We start from the raw sequence: 18,348 nt of genomic DNA, 5'->3' as shown, positions 1-18,348 counted from the left end.
AGAAGTGGCTTCCAACAGTCTTCACAGTAGTTATAGGTACAATTGTATTTTAAGTTCATTCTTTAAAGTTACATCATGATTCTTTTCTTTCTATAATCTATCCTGTCTAATCATCAAAGTCACAAATCACAAATTCATTTTTTTCAATTTTGCATTTAATTTTTCTTTAACTCAAGCTCAGCTCCTGGGGACAATATGGACAAAAAAGTCCTTGCAATTTTCTTGGCAGGGATGCAGGAGTGTCCCCTTACTGACTTCCAAGTTTTTCCCCAATATCTCAGTCAAGCCCAGGGGTGCCAAACTCGTCACGTCACATGATGTGACGTATCGCAACTTTTCCCCCATTGTTGGAGTTGGGGTGGGAATGGTTTTGGCATGACGCATCCGCCCCGCGGGCTGGCAGTTTGACACCCCTGGTCTAGCCTATCAACTTGGGACTTCCTGGTGGTCTCCCAGTCCACCAGTAGACAGATTTGATCCTGCTTAGTTTTCTCAGATCAACCAAGACTGATTAGGGCAAAACACCATTGCAACAATAGCAAGAGAAACATTAATATTGTTATTTATCATTGATATGCCATTTTCAATACTAAAACATGTCCTAGTAGTTGCACAATAACTTCATTGTTGAATGAATTGTGGTTTTTTTAAATAAAACATCCCTGCAGATTCAAATAAAGCTGAAATCAGCTATTCAGAAACACAGAATGTAATAGTCATTAACAGTGCTTTTTTTCTTTAAAAAAAAGGTGCTGGAACTCACACATTTCATACAACCCGCCTTGCCTACCCTACAAGGTTCCATCCAAAAAAGATGCCGGAACTCTGTTCTGGGCATTCTATGAGAAAAAAGAGCTCTGGTCATTAACAAATAAATTCAGAAGGAAATAATCCAGGTAGCTCACACTGCAAGTGCTTTTCTTATTGCCATGCAAAGGAGCTTTGGGGATGGGAGAGAATCTTCTGATGCTCTTTCCTTGATTTTCCAGAGGAAGTTGGTAGCAGCAAATAAGAGCAAGCATCCCACGTATCTCCTTTGCTTCAATACTTTGTACTGCACTTTCATTTATCCTGGGAATCCCGATCCAGATCTGTATTCCAATCAGCACTCCTGTCTCTAGCAATTTCTCCAGTGTAAATGGGCCTCCAAATGAGGTACTGGCTATCCTAATGGTTGATGCTCCAACCCAGATTCATCTGCTTGTTTTTTGTTTACTCTTGCAGATTTCCCTTCAACTATGTGAGCACCATGCGAGAGAAAAAACCCCCACAAAGATGTCTTATGTTGTGAGTTGAAGTTAGTTCTCCACAAATCCAACCCAGCTGTGGTTCCTGAATCAGAAATACATAGGTTAGGAAGCCACTCTTCCCTTTCTTTCTGCAACACTTAGTTCTGCTGTGCTTCCAGAAGGAATTCATCCCCAGGTGTTTCCCCAATAAATTGGGAAAAGTTGTAAGACGAGATCATTTTGTGCACAGAGTCCAGGCGCAACTTTTATTCAACACCCAGTAGCCTTGCAGGTAACATTGAGAGACACCCAGCAACTTCCTCAATTTGTCTTCTCTATCGTTTGGATCAGATAGCTACACGTGGATCAAATACACGCTCCTTGGTTCTGTTTTAACATCGTTTCTCTCTACCAGACCTTTTTTTCCCTACCATTTCCTCTGCTTGACTTTTTTTTTTTTTTAAAGAAAGAAACAGCCTGTTTGGGAGTTAACCGAAGTATACAGTGAAATTGCCACAAATAACCCCTATACAGATCACACACCATGCATCCCAGCAAATGGACTTTATTGCCCGCACATAAGCCTTACTCTTTAGCCTTCTTTCTTTCCTTCCTGCTCTTACGCCCCCGCTCGCAAGAGCCGGCTTGGAGCTGTCCAGGCACGAATGGTTCTGAAGGTAAGCGGAGGGTTCTGAGCACCTGAGAGCCGCAGGAAACTACAACTCCCGGCAAACAATTCCGAAAGGGAAAGGAGGGCAGGGGGAAAGATAGCGGATGGGTAGGCGAGGACGTCCGATCCTGCATGCTCCCTCTAGTGGGCGCAACTAAACTGGAAGGCGGGGACAGGGGACAGAGAGGGCTGGGGAGGGGGGGGGCGCACGGAGCTGGCGGCTTCGGCTGGTCTCGGCTGTCTGCAGCCGCACTCTCTTGCCTTAAGAGCTCCCTGATCCTCGCGCGTGCCCGCGCGCGCGCAGAGGCGGCTCCCTTGTCCGGGCTGTGCAGCTAGCGCCGAGCAAGCGCTGCACCTGATCGCGCCTCGCCGAGAAAGAGCGAGACGCCGGCTGGGCTGGGCTGAGCTGAGCTGTGGAGAGACAAAAGAAGAACCAGGCAACCCCATCGAGGCAGCGGGTTCCCGCGGCTGCCGTCACTCCGGTTGCTCGCGGCACCTCTCGTTGGCGGACACTTGCTGCTGCTGGGGAAGGACAGGGGCGGCTGCAACTGAAGGATATCCCCCCTTTACAAAAAAAAAACCCCAAACCCTTCACTCCATGGCCGAGCAGCCCTGAGGCGTGCGGCGGCGGCTGGAGCTGGAGCCCCAAAGAGAAGCGCGGGAGCCCCCGCAGCCGCCCCCGCGGGCGCTTTCTCTGGATCCTCCGCGGGATTCTCGCCTCGGCGGCCGGGCGGCGCACGATGCGCCCTGCTGCTCTCTTCTGATCGCCAACCCCACCGCGATGATCTCTCCGGATCAGCAGCAGCAGCTACAGCAGCCCAACCATGTCGTGGCGACCATTGAGAATCTGCCTTCCGAGGGCAGCGGCGGCGGTCGGAGCTGCATCTCCGCCCCGCCTTCCTCCAGGTGTGCGCCAGAAGATCCGTAAAGTGTTTAACAGGTGAGCTGGCTTGGAAGGCGTCGCACACATCCTGGGGTCGCCTTACTTGGAAGGGGAGCAAAAGCTGCAGAAAGGGCCAGATCCAGAATCCTACTGTGGAGTGTGTGTGTGTGTGTGTGTGTGTGTGTGTGTGTGTGTGTGTGTGTATTTTAATAATCGGTGAAAACGCTGGTTCAGGCTCTCCGCGGCTTCCTACGTTGGGTGGGTGGGGCAGAATCGAGCATTGTGAGAAAGGGTACTCTGCACATGTTCGGAGTAGCTGAGTCGGCCCTGGCCTGAATGGAAACGAATCGCAACGCAATAAATCCTAGCCCAGTCTCGAATGCAAGTCCTAGTAGAAAAGGTTCTCTGGGCACCACTACATCTAGTGGAGTTCCCACTGAAGAAGTCTCAGCCTGGGTGCTTTTGTTTAGAATTTCTGTGAGCAGGGATGGCGTGTCAGAAAGGGTCATCCATTTTCTTCAGTACAATGGTTTTGATTAAAGAGCATCTGTCATGATGGAGTGTAGCTGATTTTTGGAAGCAGCACTAAAATACTGATCACAACCCACAAATGCATCCTCACCAGAAGAAAAGACGGGATGGCAACAAAACCAATATCTTGCCATTTCCTTTTTTCTGCCCTCCTCCAACTCAGCTCACAGAATGGAAGGGCCCCAAGCATTTTTACATTGTCGTAGATGTTTTTGGAAAACTAGCTTTGGTCCCTGCTTTTTTTGTGCATCTGGCAAAGTGCAGGGGAAACTTGACCCTGTTGATCCAGATATCCTGGAGCAGGGCAGGAATGCCGAACTGGAAAGGCTAACTCTTGTGGAGCTCCTTTCCTTGTGTAGGGATGAAGGCAAAGTTTCTTTATTTATGACTGAAGTGTCTTCTGATCCTGGCAGTTAGAAAACAGCAGATTTGGTTGGGGAACTATCTAGCATTTGCAACCTGTTAAGAAAGAGATCTTTTTAAACAGCCCTTTGTACAGGACCAGGAATCTTTCCTGTAGCTTATGCTGTGGTTCTGGAATAATATAGCTTCATTTCCTTCTTTTCCTGTGAAAATCATCAGCAGTGAGAAATGATTGTGCAGTGCCATGTCAAGTCTCAGCGGGAAAATCTCCAAGGAACTTATGAAGAGGGAAGGATCTGGAAATCCATCCAAGTTGATTAATTTTATTTGCAATGGTATGCATTGTGGTTATTTTTAGTATTCCAAACAAGTGAAGCTTTTTGCTTCCCAACACTTTCATAGGACTTGGATTAGTTCAAGTCTACCTGTTCTTGATAGAGGAAAATTCTCATTGTCAGAATGATCTGCATTTATAACATACAAAGCAATAGAACATGTTGGTGAGGCAAAGCTAAGACTGCCTTGGCAGGCAGCCTATAATAAATAAGGGGAAAATATAGGAAAGGAATTGCATAAATTTACAAAAGAATCTCTGTTTTAAGATCAATTAATTTTAAAATTGTAATCTCTTTCAAACGGTAAATCTTCAGTTTATTTGTTCTATGTCTGATGAAAAATGAATGGATTATTTTGCATAATCTCCTTAATCAGATATGTAACAGGCAGACTTTCTTGTGAATTCATTGTTGCTAGATTGAGAGGGACAACCTTTTGATGGCCATGAGCTGCACCTAACATTTTTGGGGGGGGGGGGCTGAGCTGATATGTCAAAGTGGATGGGCTGAAACACTTGGGAGCAGTATTGAGTAATGTATTCATTACTTAACCAATAAGATGTACAGTTTAGTTTTCTTATAATTGCCATATGGAAATAGGACAAAACTGCAGTTGGCTTTAGGTTGCCATAGTTCCATGAAAGATGAGCATATGGGCCTTGTATCCCGATTTGATGGGAAAGTGAATACCTTCTGTTGTTTCAGAAATGGGCAACTTGTGACCCTACAGCTGTTGTTGGACTCTGATTTTCCTAAGTCCCAATTGTTAATGGCTAAAACTGATGAGCTGGGAGTCACTGATTGTCAGACCAGACAGGATTTTATGTGAACACAGAACACATGTTTCTGACTTTAAGACTGGGAAAAACAATGGCTCCAATCTTTTAACTCAAAAAGATGGGAGAAAAACACCAGGTTTTAAAACTTCAGTCTACCAATATGTGCAATATATTGTGTATAGAAGGCAGATGTGCTTTGTGCTAAGACTGCTATGAAGCAGGATTCAGTTCCACAAATGCTGACTAGGGTTGAAAAAAAAAAACTGTTAGACAAACCTATAAAAGATTTGGATTGGGGGTTGTGTGTGGTTCTGCATGTTGCCTTGACCAAGTTGTTCCTTAGCTCAGGGGTCTTCAAAGTGGCCCTTTTATAACTTGTGGACTTCAACTCCCAGAATTCCTCAGCCAGCGTGTTCATAAAGATCTTTTGTTAGAAGATAATTCATTCTGACATAAAGGCATGCTGCTTAACTCTGTGTGAATGGGGATATTTTGATCTAATCCATCTATCATAGTCAAATCATAGTTTTGGCTGACCTATGACTAGCTTATGGATTACTTTCTGTTCCTCACATAGGCTGATCCATTATATTACCAGTCATTTCACTCTCATGATGACCAGCCATAAAGTTAGTATTAACCACTGCTCACCTCCAGAGCAAAATTAAAACCCAAATCCTGAAATACACTTTCAATTCCAATGAGGTATTGTTAGAGATAATTGTAAGTTGCATTATTTAGATGTCATGGCTAAAAATAGTTATGAGAGTGGAGGAGAAGAGGGTAGGAATATTGTATGAATAGGTACATGTTGCCATGAAGAAGTCTTGGACTACTGCAGCCTACTACAGTTAGAGAATTAGAAAGCAAATGATGGGAAATGTAATTAGTTGGTGTCATTAAGATGTTCTCTCTACCCTTTTTAGCTTTTTAACTTTTAGTACCATTGACTTGTCTTTTAATTCTATCTTTTAACTTTGTTCTTGTTTATGCTTTTATATTTTTTGACATGTTTTAATTGTAAGTTGCCCAGAACCTTTTAGGCGAGATGGGTGCTATAGAAATGTGATGAATAAATTTAAAAATATTCAACAGGCATCATGTTACCTACCTTGAGATTGAGGAATACCTGTGAATGCAACATTTTTCAATGAGGTAGAAATAATAACTCTTAAAAGTTTTTTTAAATTGATATTTCAAATCTTATCGTTGAGTGAACAGATATCTCAGTGTAGAGTCTTAATTAAGCCTCACTCCTAGTTTAGTCAGATGTACTGTATATAGTTCAGTCAGATGTATATTGATTGAATATACATCTGACTGAAAATTTTATTCAAGGTTCTGGCTCCAGATACCTTTAAAGGGAATTAATATATTCATTCTTTGTTGCCCTTGCTTCACATACCACTCTAGTATTCTTTCTGGTGCCTGGAATAAATATCCTTTTTATTGCTTAACAGTTATAGTAATTGATAGCTCCTTTAACTAAAATAAATGCCAACCTAGACTTTTTACTGGACTAAATGAGCTGGGCAAGTGTAAATTGTGACAGCTGTAAAGCAAGTGATTGCATTGGTTGTGACCTACAGTATAAAGCCCTACATGATATTGGACCAGGCTACCTATGAAACCTTTTTCATCCCATTACATCAGCCTGTCCCAGCCAGTCAGGTTAAAGAATTCCAACTGGTGGGAATTAGAAAGAGCCTTCTCTGCCATTGCCCTGCTCCCACAGAATTTTCTGCAGGGGAGCACACAGATGTGGAGCTGGTTAAACCCCTCCCAAAGTCCCTTTGACTTTTAACTAATTTTAATCTCTTGCCTCCTCTTAAATTTTTTTATCTTTTATATGTACTGTTTTCTATTTTAACTTTTTTTTTATTAAAAAGTTTTACAAAAATTACAAAATATATCCCAAACCCACCCACCCTTCCCCCCTCCCCCACTTCCGAGAGCTGAATACAGGGTAAAAAATATAATAATCATAATCTAACTAACATTAACCAGCTATGTAGATGATCTAATATAATGGGCTTTAACTCCCTTTTAACACAGAATAAACAATTTGCGAATAAACTTAATCATATAAACAAATTAAAATTCTAATTCATAAACAATACAATATAATAAAAATTCCACTATACTAAACTATTATTATTAATAATAATAGTAACAATAATAATATTCTAAAATTTATTCATAAAATAAATGGAACTTTTTAGTCCCATATTTATTCTGAATATAATCTATCCATCTTCTCCAAACCGAAATGTATCTTTCTTGTGAATGATCCTTCAAATAAGCAGAAATCTTAGCCATTTCTGCTAAATTTGACACTTTAAGTGTCCATTCTTCTACAGTTGGCAAACAATTCTTCTTCCAATATTGCCCTACCAACAGCCTTGCTGCTATTATTAAATTCAACATCAAATTAGTTTCCTTAACATCAAACTCTACAATTATACCCAACAAAAATAGTTGAGGAGTAAACTTTATCTTTCTTTTAAAAATATTTTGAATGTTCCACCAAATTTTAATCCAAAAAGCTTTTATATATCTACAAGTCCACCAAATATGAAAGTAAGTTGCATCCAAACTACCACATCTCCAACATTTGGGCTGCAAATTGGGATACATACAAGACAACTTTTGAGGATCCAAATGCCACCTATAAAACATTTTATAAAAATTTTCTCTCAAATTTTGAGCTTGAGTAAATTTTACATTTCTAACCCAAATTGTCTCCCATGTGTCCAATAGAATCGGCTCTTGAAAATTTTGTGCCCATTTCACCATACAGTCTTTAACTAACTCCGTTTCAGAATCCAATTCTATTAAAACATTATAAATTCTCTTTATATGGGCTCGAGTTTGATCTTTAATCTGTTTTACCAAATTCGTGTCCTATTTTAACGTTTTATTCTACACCTCCCACAGTCCTTCTTGAGGGAGAAGGGTGGTTCAGAAATGAGAAAAATAAACAAATAAATCTAATGACTTCATGGTACTAGTTTGTCAGTTCGCACATTATTCTGTGAAGGGGTAGATCTAAAAAGAAATGATAAGGATAAAGAGGGTTCTCTGTCTATTGAATACTATCTAGATGCTGCAGATTGAAAGAGTATAGGATACAATGGAAGAGAGCATGACCAATCTGAACAGCAAACAGGAAAATAGCACCCCATAAAATTCTGTACCAGATTCCCCTTGTAATATTTCTATGTGCTGTCTCCTAGCTACTCAGACTAAAGAGCTTTCTCAAACCGGTGGCCTCCAGATGTGTCGGGCTATGGGAGATGAAGTCTTACGCTTCTGGAAGGCATTAGAGCAGTGTTTCTCAACCTTGACAATTTTAAGGCATGTGGACTTCAACTCCCAGAATTCCACAGCCAGCAACGCTGGCTGTGGAATTCTGGGAGTTGAAGTCCACATGCCTTAAAATTGTCAAGGTTGAGAAACACTGCATTAGAGTGAGGCAGATTTGAGCCTAGCAATACTATTAGAAGGGGTCAGGCAGCAGTCTAATAACTGGATTAGAAAATTTTAAGTCAGTCTACTCTGCTTTCCTACAAGTAACAGTGTGGAAAGCTGATAAGATAAGAGATAAATAATACCAAAAATTCTTTAGTAAGCATATTTTTTTTCAAAATTAAAAATGGCTTTGAATTCTTTATCCTAAAAATGATACAGTACATGGTTAAGATACCAGAAAGCAGGGGAGCAGGAGTTTAAGTCCCGCCTTAGCTAGAAAAGCCGCTGGATGACTTTAGGCCATTCACCTTCTCTCAACCCAACTGACTTCACAGAATTATTATTGTGGGGAAAATAGGAGGAGCGAGGTGTTGGATATGTTTGTGACCTTGACTTATTTATAAAAATAATAAGGTGGGGGTATTAAATAAATAAATAAACACACACACACACACACACACACATACATTTCCTCCAAAACTGTTTAATAGGGTGCTGAAGAGTCACTAAGCTGAACATGACTGATATTATTCATCCTTTCAAATCTTCTTTTGTTTTCCAATTTTCAGCACTTTATAAAATGCATATTGTACCTCAATAAATATATAGATATTTCTAATATCAAATTTTGCCAGATTCTTGATTGCAATATGTGTGTTGCTGGATGTTCTCCATGCCTAGCAATCAGCTTTCAAATATATGACAAGATTCCAGAAGCAAAAATAGGAAGAATAGTATTGAGCCTTGCTAATTAAAGTTAACTTGTTCTGTACTAGTTGACTATTTAAATCTAGTTTATATCTTCCACCTCAACTTTGCTAAGCAAAACCTTACAGCAGGTTTTTCTCCAAACTTAGTAACTTTAAGGCTTGTGAACTTCAAATTTCAGAATTCTCCAGCCAGCCAATTTTAACATGCTGGTTGGGGAATTCTGACAGTTGAATTCCATAATTCTTAAAGATGCCAAGTTGGGAGACCTCTGCCTTATGGCTTGTGAGGAAGCATCCAGAGAAATCCAGTTTCATCCCTAAAATTCTGAGTGTTTAAAACTCAGGATACCAATTGGGCTGAATATCTGAAAAAAAAAATTAGATTGTAGATACTGATTCTTGACATCTAAATTTAGCACTGTTTTCTTTTTTTAAATCCATAATTTAAAACCATAATTAAAATAAGGTTACTTTAAATTGAACGCTTACCTTCAGTGCCCTGAACTCTACACTAACTTTATATACATACAGACATACAAATGCACCCATGTCCATCTAAATCTTCTCTAAGACCTCTAAAATGTTGGTGAGGTCAAGGATCCATGAATCAGGGGATAAAGTATTCCAGAGTATAGCTTTATTCCAGAAAATAAAACTTAGTAATAATTTATACCAAAAAGCTAAAAATAAAAGCTGTAAATAAAAGTCTTAAATTAGCTGAGTCTCATTAACTCTCTTCCATTGAATGTGCTTGGAGAAGCCATGGGAACGAGACAGCCTTACTCACTATGATTAGAGCTGGAATTATTATTACAATTAAAATAAGAATTTTTTAAAAAAAATAAAGACCTCTTTTTCAACTCACAGTATCAGGCTCAGGTGACCAGTCAGTTGATCAATTTTTTTTGCAGCTGATGGGTCAATGTACTGTTGATCCGAAAAAGTGGACCTTGTACCTGTGAGAAAAAAGCCAGCAAGAAAAAAAATAGAATTAAAATGAAAATGAGAATTTTGAAGCAAATCATGGATGCTTCACAACATTGTTTCTCGTAGTAGTGGCCGGTTCTTCACAAATTAATTGCCACAGCAGTCTTACTAATGCTAATTATTTCTGTCTAAGTCAGAAAATATGTCCAGAGTTATATGGAATTATTGAAATTATAGAGAAAGATTTATTTTAATTTAGACTAAATTGTACAAAGCCAATGGAAGTGATTTGATGACCTGGAGTGACTCTCCATTGAAATCATTTTAGGATCCCAATATGGCCAAACATGGATATTTAGGGTGCTTGCCAGAAATATGATATCCAGATTTCCATACTTGTTATTTAAAAACATGTAAACACAGAGTATTTTGCAAAAAATAATTCTAATTACAATTTATTTATTGTTTTTCTTTTAAAAAAGAAATGCCACCTGTATGGCATTTCTTCTGTTAATTAAAAGAAACTTGAGGATCAGATGGGTTTGCCTTTTCAAGTCTTGCAGAATGAATGCTCCTAACCTTGAACACTTGAGCTTTCTTGGGAAAATAAAAGAATGATCTTCTGATGCAATTTTGTGTGAAGAGGGAACAAAGAGCTCTTTAATTTCATCCCCCATTAGAGCACTGGGAAAAGTATGAATTTGAAGCCTCTTTTATATCACATTGCTTCCCCTTCTCTTTCTCTCTCATCAAAAACTATGTTTGAACTATGATTGTTTTGTGCAAGACTAATAAGATTCAGAGGTGTATAAATTATTGCACCCCATGGTCTGAGATTTGGACTCCAAGCAAAATAAGAACTTTTTCAAGAGATATCTGGTGGTGACAACTAAATATGTAAATATAGGGATGAGCATATTTTGAGCTCTAACTAGAGTCAGCTGCAAAATATATAGGAAGCTGAATATAGAATTGGAGAAATGGGCTCATGAGATTATGTTTAGCCCAGTTTTCAGTCGTAGAAATTGAAAGTCACCCACACATCCTTTCATTTATAACTTTCGTGACACTTTCCCCATTCCTAGTGTGAGCAACCTTTCTTAATTTAGAAAGTGGAGAGGCATTTGGTTTGGTTTGGGAAATAAGGTTAGTTTTGTGATTGTCTATTTATTTTACTTATTTATTAAATTTATTATTTATTAAATTTGGAGCGTTCTACACCTGCACTGGAGGTGGCTTGGTTAAAACTTTTAATGTCACTTTATTTTAATAGTGCAACTTAACTCTTTCTTTAAATTTCCCTTTAAAGTGGTTTTAATTGGATTTTCTATTTCTTTCTGTTTTTAAACCTCTTACAGGGTTGTTCCAGATTTGCATGCAGTGAACAAGTTGTGATTTGTTAGTTACATAGGGAAGTTCATTGATGGCTGGCATAAACCTGACAATCACAGTAGGTAGTTAAAGGGAATTCTGATAATCTTGAGGAAATAAATTGAGCAGACTTAATTAGGTAGATTATTTTCATCTCCTTCCTTTCTTTTCTTGTAGTATAGAATTTACAAGAATGTAGCAAATAGACTTCAGGAGAATGCAAACATCTTTAGTAATGTATCTCAAACAGCAGAATCTCACTCTTAAAACATGAGTGCAAGTGCATTTGTAAGTCATAGGTCCTTGACTTACAACTGTCATGAAGCCTGCCAGTAATGGTTGTGAGTTGTGATAGTGGTAAAGCAGGTCACCCATGTGACTAATCCAATTTTACAACCTCTTTTGCAGTGGTCATAAAACGAACACCGCAGTGATACAGTAAAGCAATTCTATGGTCATTAAGCAAATCCATTGTTTACTCTGGGGTGTTTTTGCCAAAAATTGGAAGAAAATGCTGGTTTTGGGAGAGAACCGGTCTAATGGTTCATAGCCAAAAAAACCAAAAATCTGACACATGTCAGAATCCCTATTTTTATGTGTTTGCGTGATGAAAGAAACAGTCTTTAAATTATGATTGTTTGGGGCTTTTCAATCAATATATAGAACTTTAGCTGAATAAATGCTATATATTCCTCTGTGTGAATGTATACTTATTCGATTTCTACTTATCACTGTTTACATGAAACTGTACTGTACATATCTGGAAATGACGTCTCCCACCCTATCCTCGAATATATTGATTTCTTCTTTCTCAGAAGAAAAATTTCCTTCATTCCTATTAGCATCTGCTGGACTTAAATGAATAAGCATCACCAGTTACCATCCTTTTACTAACATGCTACTTTGTGAAAAGAGCAATGTCTAGAAAAGACATTGTAGAAAAGTTTCCATATGATAATCCAGATATTCTCAATCTTTGGGCCATGATTATGATTGCTGAAAGCTGGGATGACATTGACTTCTCCTCTTCCTAAACTTGGGTGGTCTTTGCTGAGCTGCTGGGGCATGGGGGCTCTCTTTTGATCTTCAAGGGCACTCAAGACTGGGTTGAGGGTGCTGTAACACAAAATGGGTCAACTCTCCACAGCCATTTTGCTGTGGCCAACCCGCCACGGCCATCTTGCGACAGGACAATGCTGCAGGATAACTCAACATGATAAATGTTATCCTCCACGGTTAACATTTTGCCATTATTTCTATTGACAAAAATGGAAACAGTGTCAAAGAAACTGTGGCGGATAATATTTATATTGCGTTGAGTTATCCCACATGGAATTGTCCTGCAGCAAATTGTCCCACGACGAAATAGCCAAAACAAGATGGGTGTGCCGGCTTGGCCATGGCAGGATGGCGGGGATGAGATGGCTGTGGCGAGTTGGCCTAGACCCCAACTGCAACAGAGGCTGCTCTGAGTCAAAGGCCACTGAAGAAAATTCTTAGAGTGATCTAGCTCTGTCTGCACGAACCTAGCTTGCACATATCTGGATCTTATCAGAGCAGTCTGACACTTTCCTTAATGGGCAGGAAAGGCCACACAAATTCATTTATTCTTTTAGGGAGTCATAGCATAGCAAAGCCTGAGAACTCCTGTGCTGTCTTCTTTCCATCTGTCTGATGTATAGCTCATGGCAAGGTTTGTTTCCTCAGTTAAAACTCTGTTCCTTTTTCACACCGTACTGAGGGGGGGGGGGATTTGAAATAGACATTTTCTCTTTCTGAGGAAATTACCTTAAGATACCAGAAATTGTATTCTCAGAAATCTGGAGCTAACCAGTTTGAGAAATTGTTTCCTTTATTTCTTCAAATATTGCTCTTCCTCTTCTGGTTGTATACTGCATAGTAGTCATATTTATAAATTTCACCAGAGCAGAGCTGCACAATCTGTGCTCCTCCAGATGTCACTAAATCAGAACCTCCAGTGATCCCAATCAGCACCAGCAGTGGTCTAAGATGCTGGGAATTATAGTTCATCCATATATAAGGACTCAAAGTTCTTCCTTCCTAGAGGGTAGCGATGAGAGAGCGAGCAATAAAGCATCAGCTTTATCATTGCCCATTGGTCCATATCAGACAAGATGTGTCAGGATATTAATTCAATATATACACAATCCTGATTAAATGATGGCATTTTAAAAGAGCCGAGGTGGCGCAGCAGTTAGAGTGCAGTACTGCAGGCCACTTTAGCTGACTATGTTCAGCAGGTCAGCGGTTCAAATCTCACCGGCTCAAGGTTGACTCAGCCTTCCATCCTTCCGGGGTAGGTAAAATGAGGACCCAGATTGTTGGGGGCAATGTAAATATATATATACATTGCTTACTGGTGTACACCGCTTAGAGAGTGCTTGCACTTAAAGCGGTATATAAGTCTCATAAATAAATAAATAAATAAATAAGCTAAAAAACCAGCAACTTGTAAAAAATGGGACTGTGTGAGGCAAAGGGAAAGCCACCGGGGAGGAAAACATAGTTTGGAAATAACCTTAGTTTCTTACATGGCAAAAGAGAAGGAACAATTACTCAGTATTAATGACAATGATAGAAGCTGCCATCCATTTTGCATTGAAAATAGGACTGCACTCTCAAGCAAACTTTTTGAAGTAAGGTGATGGTGGTTGTCATGTAAATATTGTACAGTGTTTATTTCTACGGAACAATTTCCTTCTTCATTTTTTTTCCCCTGGGACTGTAGTCACATCCAAACTCCGGTGAATAGCTGTTAGACAGGATTGTTCACTGGATGGTTCTTTGTTCAGTGTAGCCCTGTGATAATATCAGGGGACACTGTACATTTTCACATTCCCTGAAGGTATTTAATTGGATACTTCAGGACACAGGAGTTTGGGCTGAAGGAAACAACAGTTATTCATTAGATCAGTGGTTCTCAACCTGTGGGTCATGACCCCATTTGGGGTCGAACGACCATTTCACAGGGGTCGCCAAACAACGCAGTCTGCCATTTTTTCCCCCTTTCTTTAGCTGTGCTACTCCCTTTTATTCTATTGGCTTTTGAAAGCCAATAGAATAGACTCTCTTGAATAGAGTCTAATTCTATTGGCTTTCAAAAGCCAATAGGAATTGTCCAGGCTGTCTCTGCCCTGCTGAGCCCGCCAGAAGTCCCATTCTGCAAACGGTGCTGCAACAGTTGAGTAGTCCTTGACTTACGACCGGTTGGGGGTCGCGGCATTAAAAAGGTTGAGAACCACTGCATTAGATGATGTCTGATGTTTCCAAAAGCCCCAGTCAAAAAGACTAGTGATAGAAGTTGTTGTCTAGTAATATGTACAAGGTCCCAGATTATTAATTTTTGGATTATATGAAGCTTCAATCTAATCAAAGTTTTTCTTCATTTTTTTCCTCTTAAAAGAAATGCACTCTGCCCTCCCAGCATGGAAAACTATATAACTCAGGAGAGATTTTTTGTTGTTGTTGTTGCAGATTGACCTGGAAGCAAAAAAGGCTAAATTCTCTTGAGTTTTGAAAAATATGTGACAATGCCCTCAAGACATTTATGCAATTATAACTGGTGGATTACAGGCTTTTTTTTTTAAAAAAAAAGCCCTTCTGTGCCATTTGCCCTGAAAAAAGAAAGAAAAAGAAAGCCTCGCAAGGCAGTGCAAGCACATTTAAATCACAAAGGTTGCTAGCAGGCTTCCAGAGAGTCATTGTGGGATTGCGCCCTGCTTTTGTCACAATTCAATATGGAACATTGAATTGGGAGATGGGAATGGAGGGAAATCTTTTTCCATATGTGCTAGAGATGAAGTGAGGTGACTTCCTAAAGTGGAGAAAAAAGGCAAAAGAACAATATGTAAATGGTGTTAATGGGGCTTTCAAGTGGAAGGATATTATCATCAGAGGCATCTTCAGTTTCTGATCTTTTTGTCACATAATGAAAACAGCATTGTGCCAAGCACATGTACAAAAGGAGCAGAGTTGCATCATGATGGATGGGCTCGGCTTTCATTATCCTTCCCCCCCCCCTCTACCCCCACTTGACCTCCCTTGCAGATACTTCTGACTGTCAGAGTCATGCTCAGCACTTAAATGTTCTTCGACCCTGGGTATAATGCAGTGGAGTTCTCTCTGTCCTGTATTTTAGTTTACACTACGTTAGCATCTATTTCAGTGTATTTGGAAAATAAGAGATGTTTATGCATAGTTCAGTATCAAAATAGTGATAGAGCGCCAATAAAATATTGCATTCTAAATACACCTAATGATTTGTGGAAGGGAATCTGGGGAAGGACAGGAGCTTTCTTGCAACATACCTTTTGGTGGGATAATTCCCGTGAAGGTGTACTGCTTAGCGTGATATTCTGAAGAGGTATGCTTACTGGGTACCTGTGGTACGCGGAGGAATTTTCTTCCCCTTACCCAGATTCAGCTTTGGGAAAGGGGCTAGTTAATGCCTCTTGAACCGGGGAGGCTTCGAAAGAGCAGGCACATAAATGACTTCATAGAGAACTCTGGAGAATGGACAGAGCAGCTTTAATGTGCTAATGAGGGGGAGACCAGATGCCAGAAGTGATCAGAGGAGCTCTTTGTGAATCTGTCTCTTTGAGATGGCTGAAGCCTCTGTCCTTATCGCTGCTGCTGCTGCTGCTGCTCACAGGCCGGGGAGAGACACTGAGGCTCTTAGTGAGGTGTTCCTCGCCTTAGCTCAGCAAAGAACCCTATAAATCAACATCCGAATGCTGATGAAGGTAATTCATCAGGGCAAAGCAAAGGCGGAAAGGCAGTCAGATCGATGGTCTGGTGTACAGAACTTTTCTGCAGGCATCAGGGTGGGGCAGATGTCAGGAAGATCAACTTTGACTGCTGCCTTGAAATCCAGGGTTTCTGATTTTATATTTATATCCCACCATCCTCATTGATTGTTGCCCTGCTGATTGAGGTTTGTGGATGTTGTGGTTCAAAGGTGCTGGAGGGCACCAGATTAACTCAATCTAAATGGGGGTAGGCATGGAGATGGCAACTGATAGATTTTACAGTTCTGTACTAAGTCCATCCAAAAGAGATGATTAAAGACTATTTGAGTCAAAGGAGAAGACTGAGATTTTATAATTCACAAGTTCTGTCTGGTTAATATACTGATGACTGAAATGGACAAATTATTCCCTACGAATAAAGGCAAATATCAGGGTAATGCCAATCTGGGTCAGTCACTGGGACCAGGGATTTTTGTCTTTTGGCTAGAGAGAAGTTCCCTGAACATGGGCTCCAGTGTGAGTTCAAAAGCTCAGAAGACAAAATTTCTGGTCCCGGATTGGATCCTGCAAAATTATTCCTTAATCCCAATGTTTTTGAGAATTTCTTGAAAATTTGCATTGAAGGAAAACTCCACCTTTCTTAGCAGTAAAATTCCACTCTTCCTTAGGAGATTTGGTTGGTTCCCTCTGGAAACTATTGAATAAATCTTTTAAAGTCTACTTTTCATATTGTCAGGGTACTGGACTAGCTTTTCCTCTGCACATTTCCCTCACTATCTGTCAAGGTAATGATTTAGAACATGGATGTCAAACTTGTCACGTCACATGACATGATGTGTCACGACTCTTTTTGCATTACTGGCAAATGATGATGAAACCATCCCACGGGCCAGCAGTTTGACACTCCTGATTTAGAACTAACCTACTGATTAAGATGTATGATGTAATGATGGGAATGACTCAGCAGGATCTATGTCCCTTTAAGAGCCATTTGGGTCTGTATCCCTTTAAGAGCTTTGTATAAAAGGGAACGCTCTGCAGATGTACTCTCTCTCTTCTGTTTCCTGCTGTAATTGCTGTGTGCTGGAGACTGCTGTATTAGCATGTGTATGTAAATTGTTCCTGGTGTATGATATTGTAGAAAGTGTAAGATAAACCACCATTTAATATAGACCACTGTTTACTGTGTTTACTCCTATCACAATAAGACTGTGCATGCTCTGACACTTTCCTTTAACCAGACTTCAGATTTCTTTTAATGGTGAAAATGTGCAGTCTTATAATATGTTGAACTATGGTTCAGGTTATGTTGATAAGCCATGATGATATTTCAAAAATGATGGAGGTGATAATGAGTTAAATCTACCTCGTTTTACTTATTTCATTGGGTTGGCCTAATATGAACACATCTTCATCAGAACACTTTACAATGCTTTGTGTGTGTGTGTGTGTGCAGTAGTCACTAATCAGATGGCATTTTCCATTTGTTAATTGTTGGGAAGACAACTTGTAATATCAAAACTCCTTCAATTTATTCCTCTGGAATAGAGATCTTGGTAGCATACTGATCTAATTGTGTGGGAATAAACACAGATGTAAGTCAAAGTTAAACTAGACCCAATAGAATCACTGGGATTTAAATTAGTAATTTAAATCTCATTGATTTCAGAGGCTTTATAAAAAAAAGTGCTACTGGCCAACCTCGAGGGTAAAATGCATTAATATGCCTGAAATGTAACAATATTACCAAGGTCATTGTTTATTTGTTTGTTGATTGTGCCTTAACATTAATGTTGACCCCTGGCAACTGCCTGGACTAGACTCTGATGTTTTCTTTGCAGGATTTCAGAAGTGCTTCCTAGGGCTAAGAGAGAATGATAGGCTCAAAGTCACCCAGCTGGATTCATGCCTATAATGGGATTAGGACTTATGTCTCCTAGTCTCTAGCCAGGTGCCGTAACCATACTGCCTATACCACACTGGCTCTTTCATCAAGATCATGTAGGTATGAAGAATGAGTCAGGAAGTATTTGTAGTAGAGAATGGGTGTTCTTGTTCCACAAAGAGAAATGAAAAGTATATGTCAGCCTGGACCAGGGGTCTTCAAACCCGGCCCTTTTATGGCTTGTGGCCTTCAACTCCCAGAATTCCTCAACCAGCATGCCTGGCTGAGGAATTCTGGGAGTTGAAGTCCACAATTCATAAAAGGGCCAAGTTTGAAGACCCCTGGCCCGGACCTTTCTGCAGGACAGAGATTACCATCTCCATTGCTTGTGCATGGTTGGAATGAGGAGCAACTTCAGCGACAAT

General features: G+C 40.0%; 1 protein-coding gene across 1 annotated transcript in view; it reads left to right on the top strand.

Moving 5' to 3' along the window:
- The first annotated feature begins 2,098 nt into the window (after window positions 1–2,098).
- Window positions 2,099–18,348, top strand: part of SLC35F1 (solute carrier family 35 member F1) — a 224,554-nt gene continuing 208,304 nt past the window's right edge. Inside the window, 2 exon segments of the mRNA XM_039355479.1 lie at window positions 2,099–2,803; window positions 2,805–2,839. Coding sequence (XP_039211413.1) covers window positions 2,681–2,803; window positions 2,805–2,839 — 158 coding nt within the window. The 5' untranslated portion in view covers window positions 2,099–2,680.

The sequence above is a fragment of the Crotalus tigris genome, unplaced genomic scaffold (genome assembly GCF_016545835.1).
Source record: "Crotalus tigris isolate CLP2741 ecotype Arizona unplaced genomic scaffold, ASM1654583v1 scf7180000018691.1937549, whole genome shotgun sequence".
Taxonomy (NCBI): Eukaryota; Metazoa; Chordata; class Lepidosauria; order Squamata; family Viperidae; genus Crotalus; species Crotalus tigris.
Note: the sequence above shows the minus strand (reverse complement) of the source record. Positions and strands in the feature narration are given on the sequence as shown.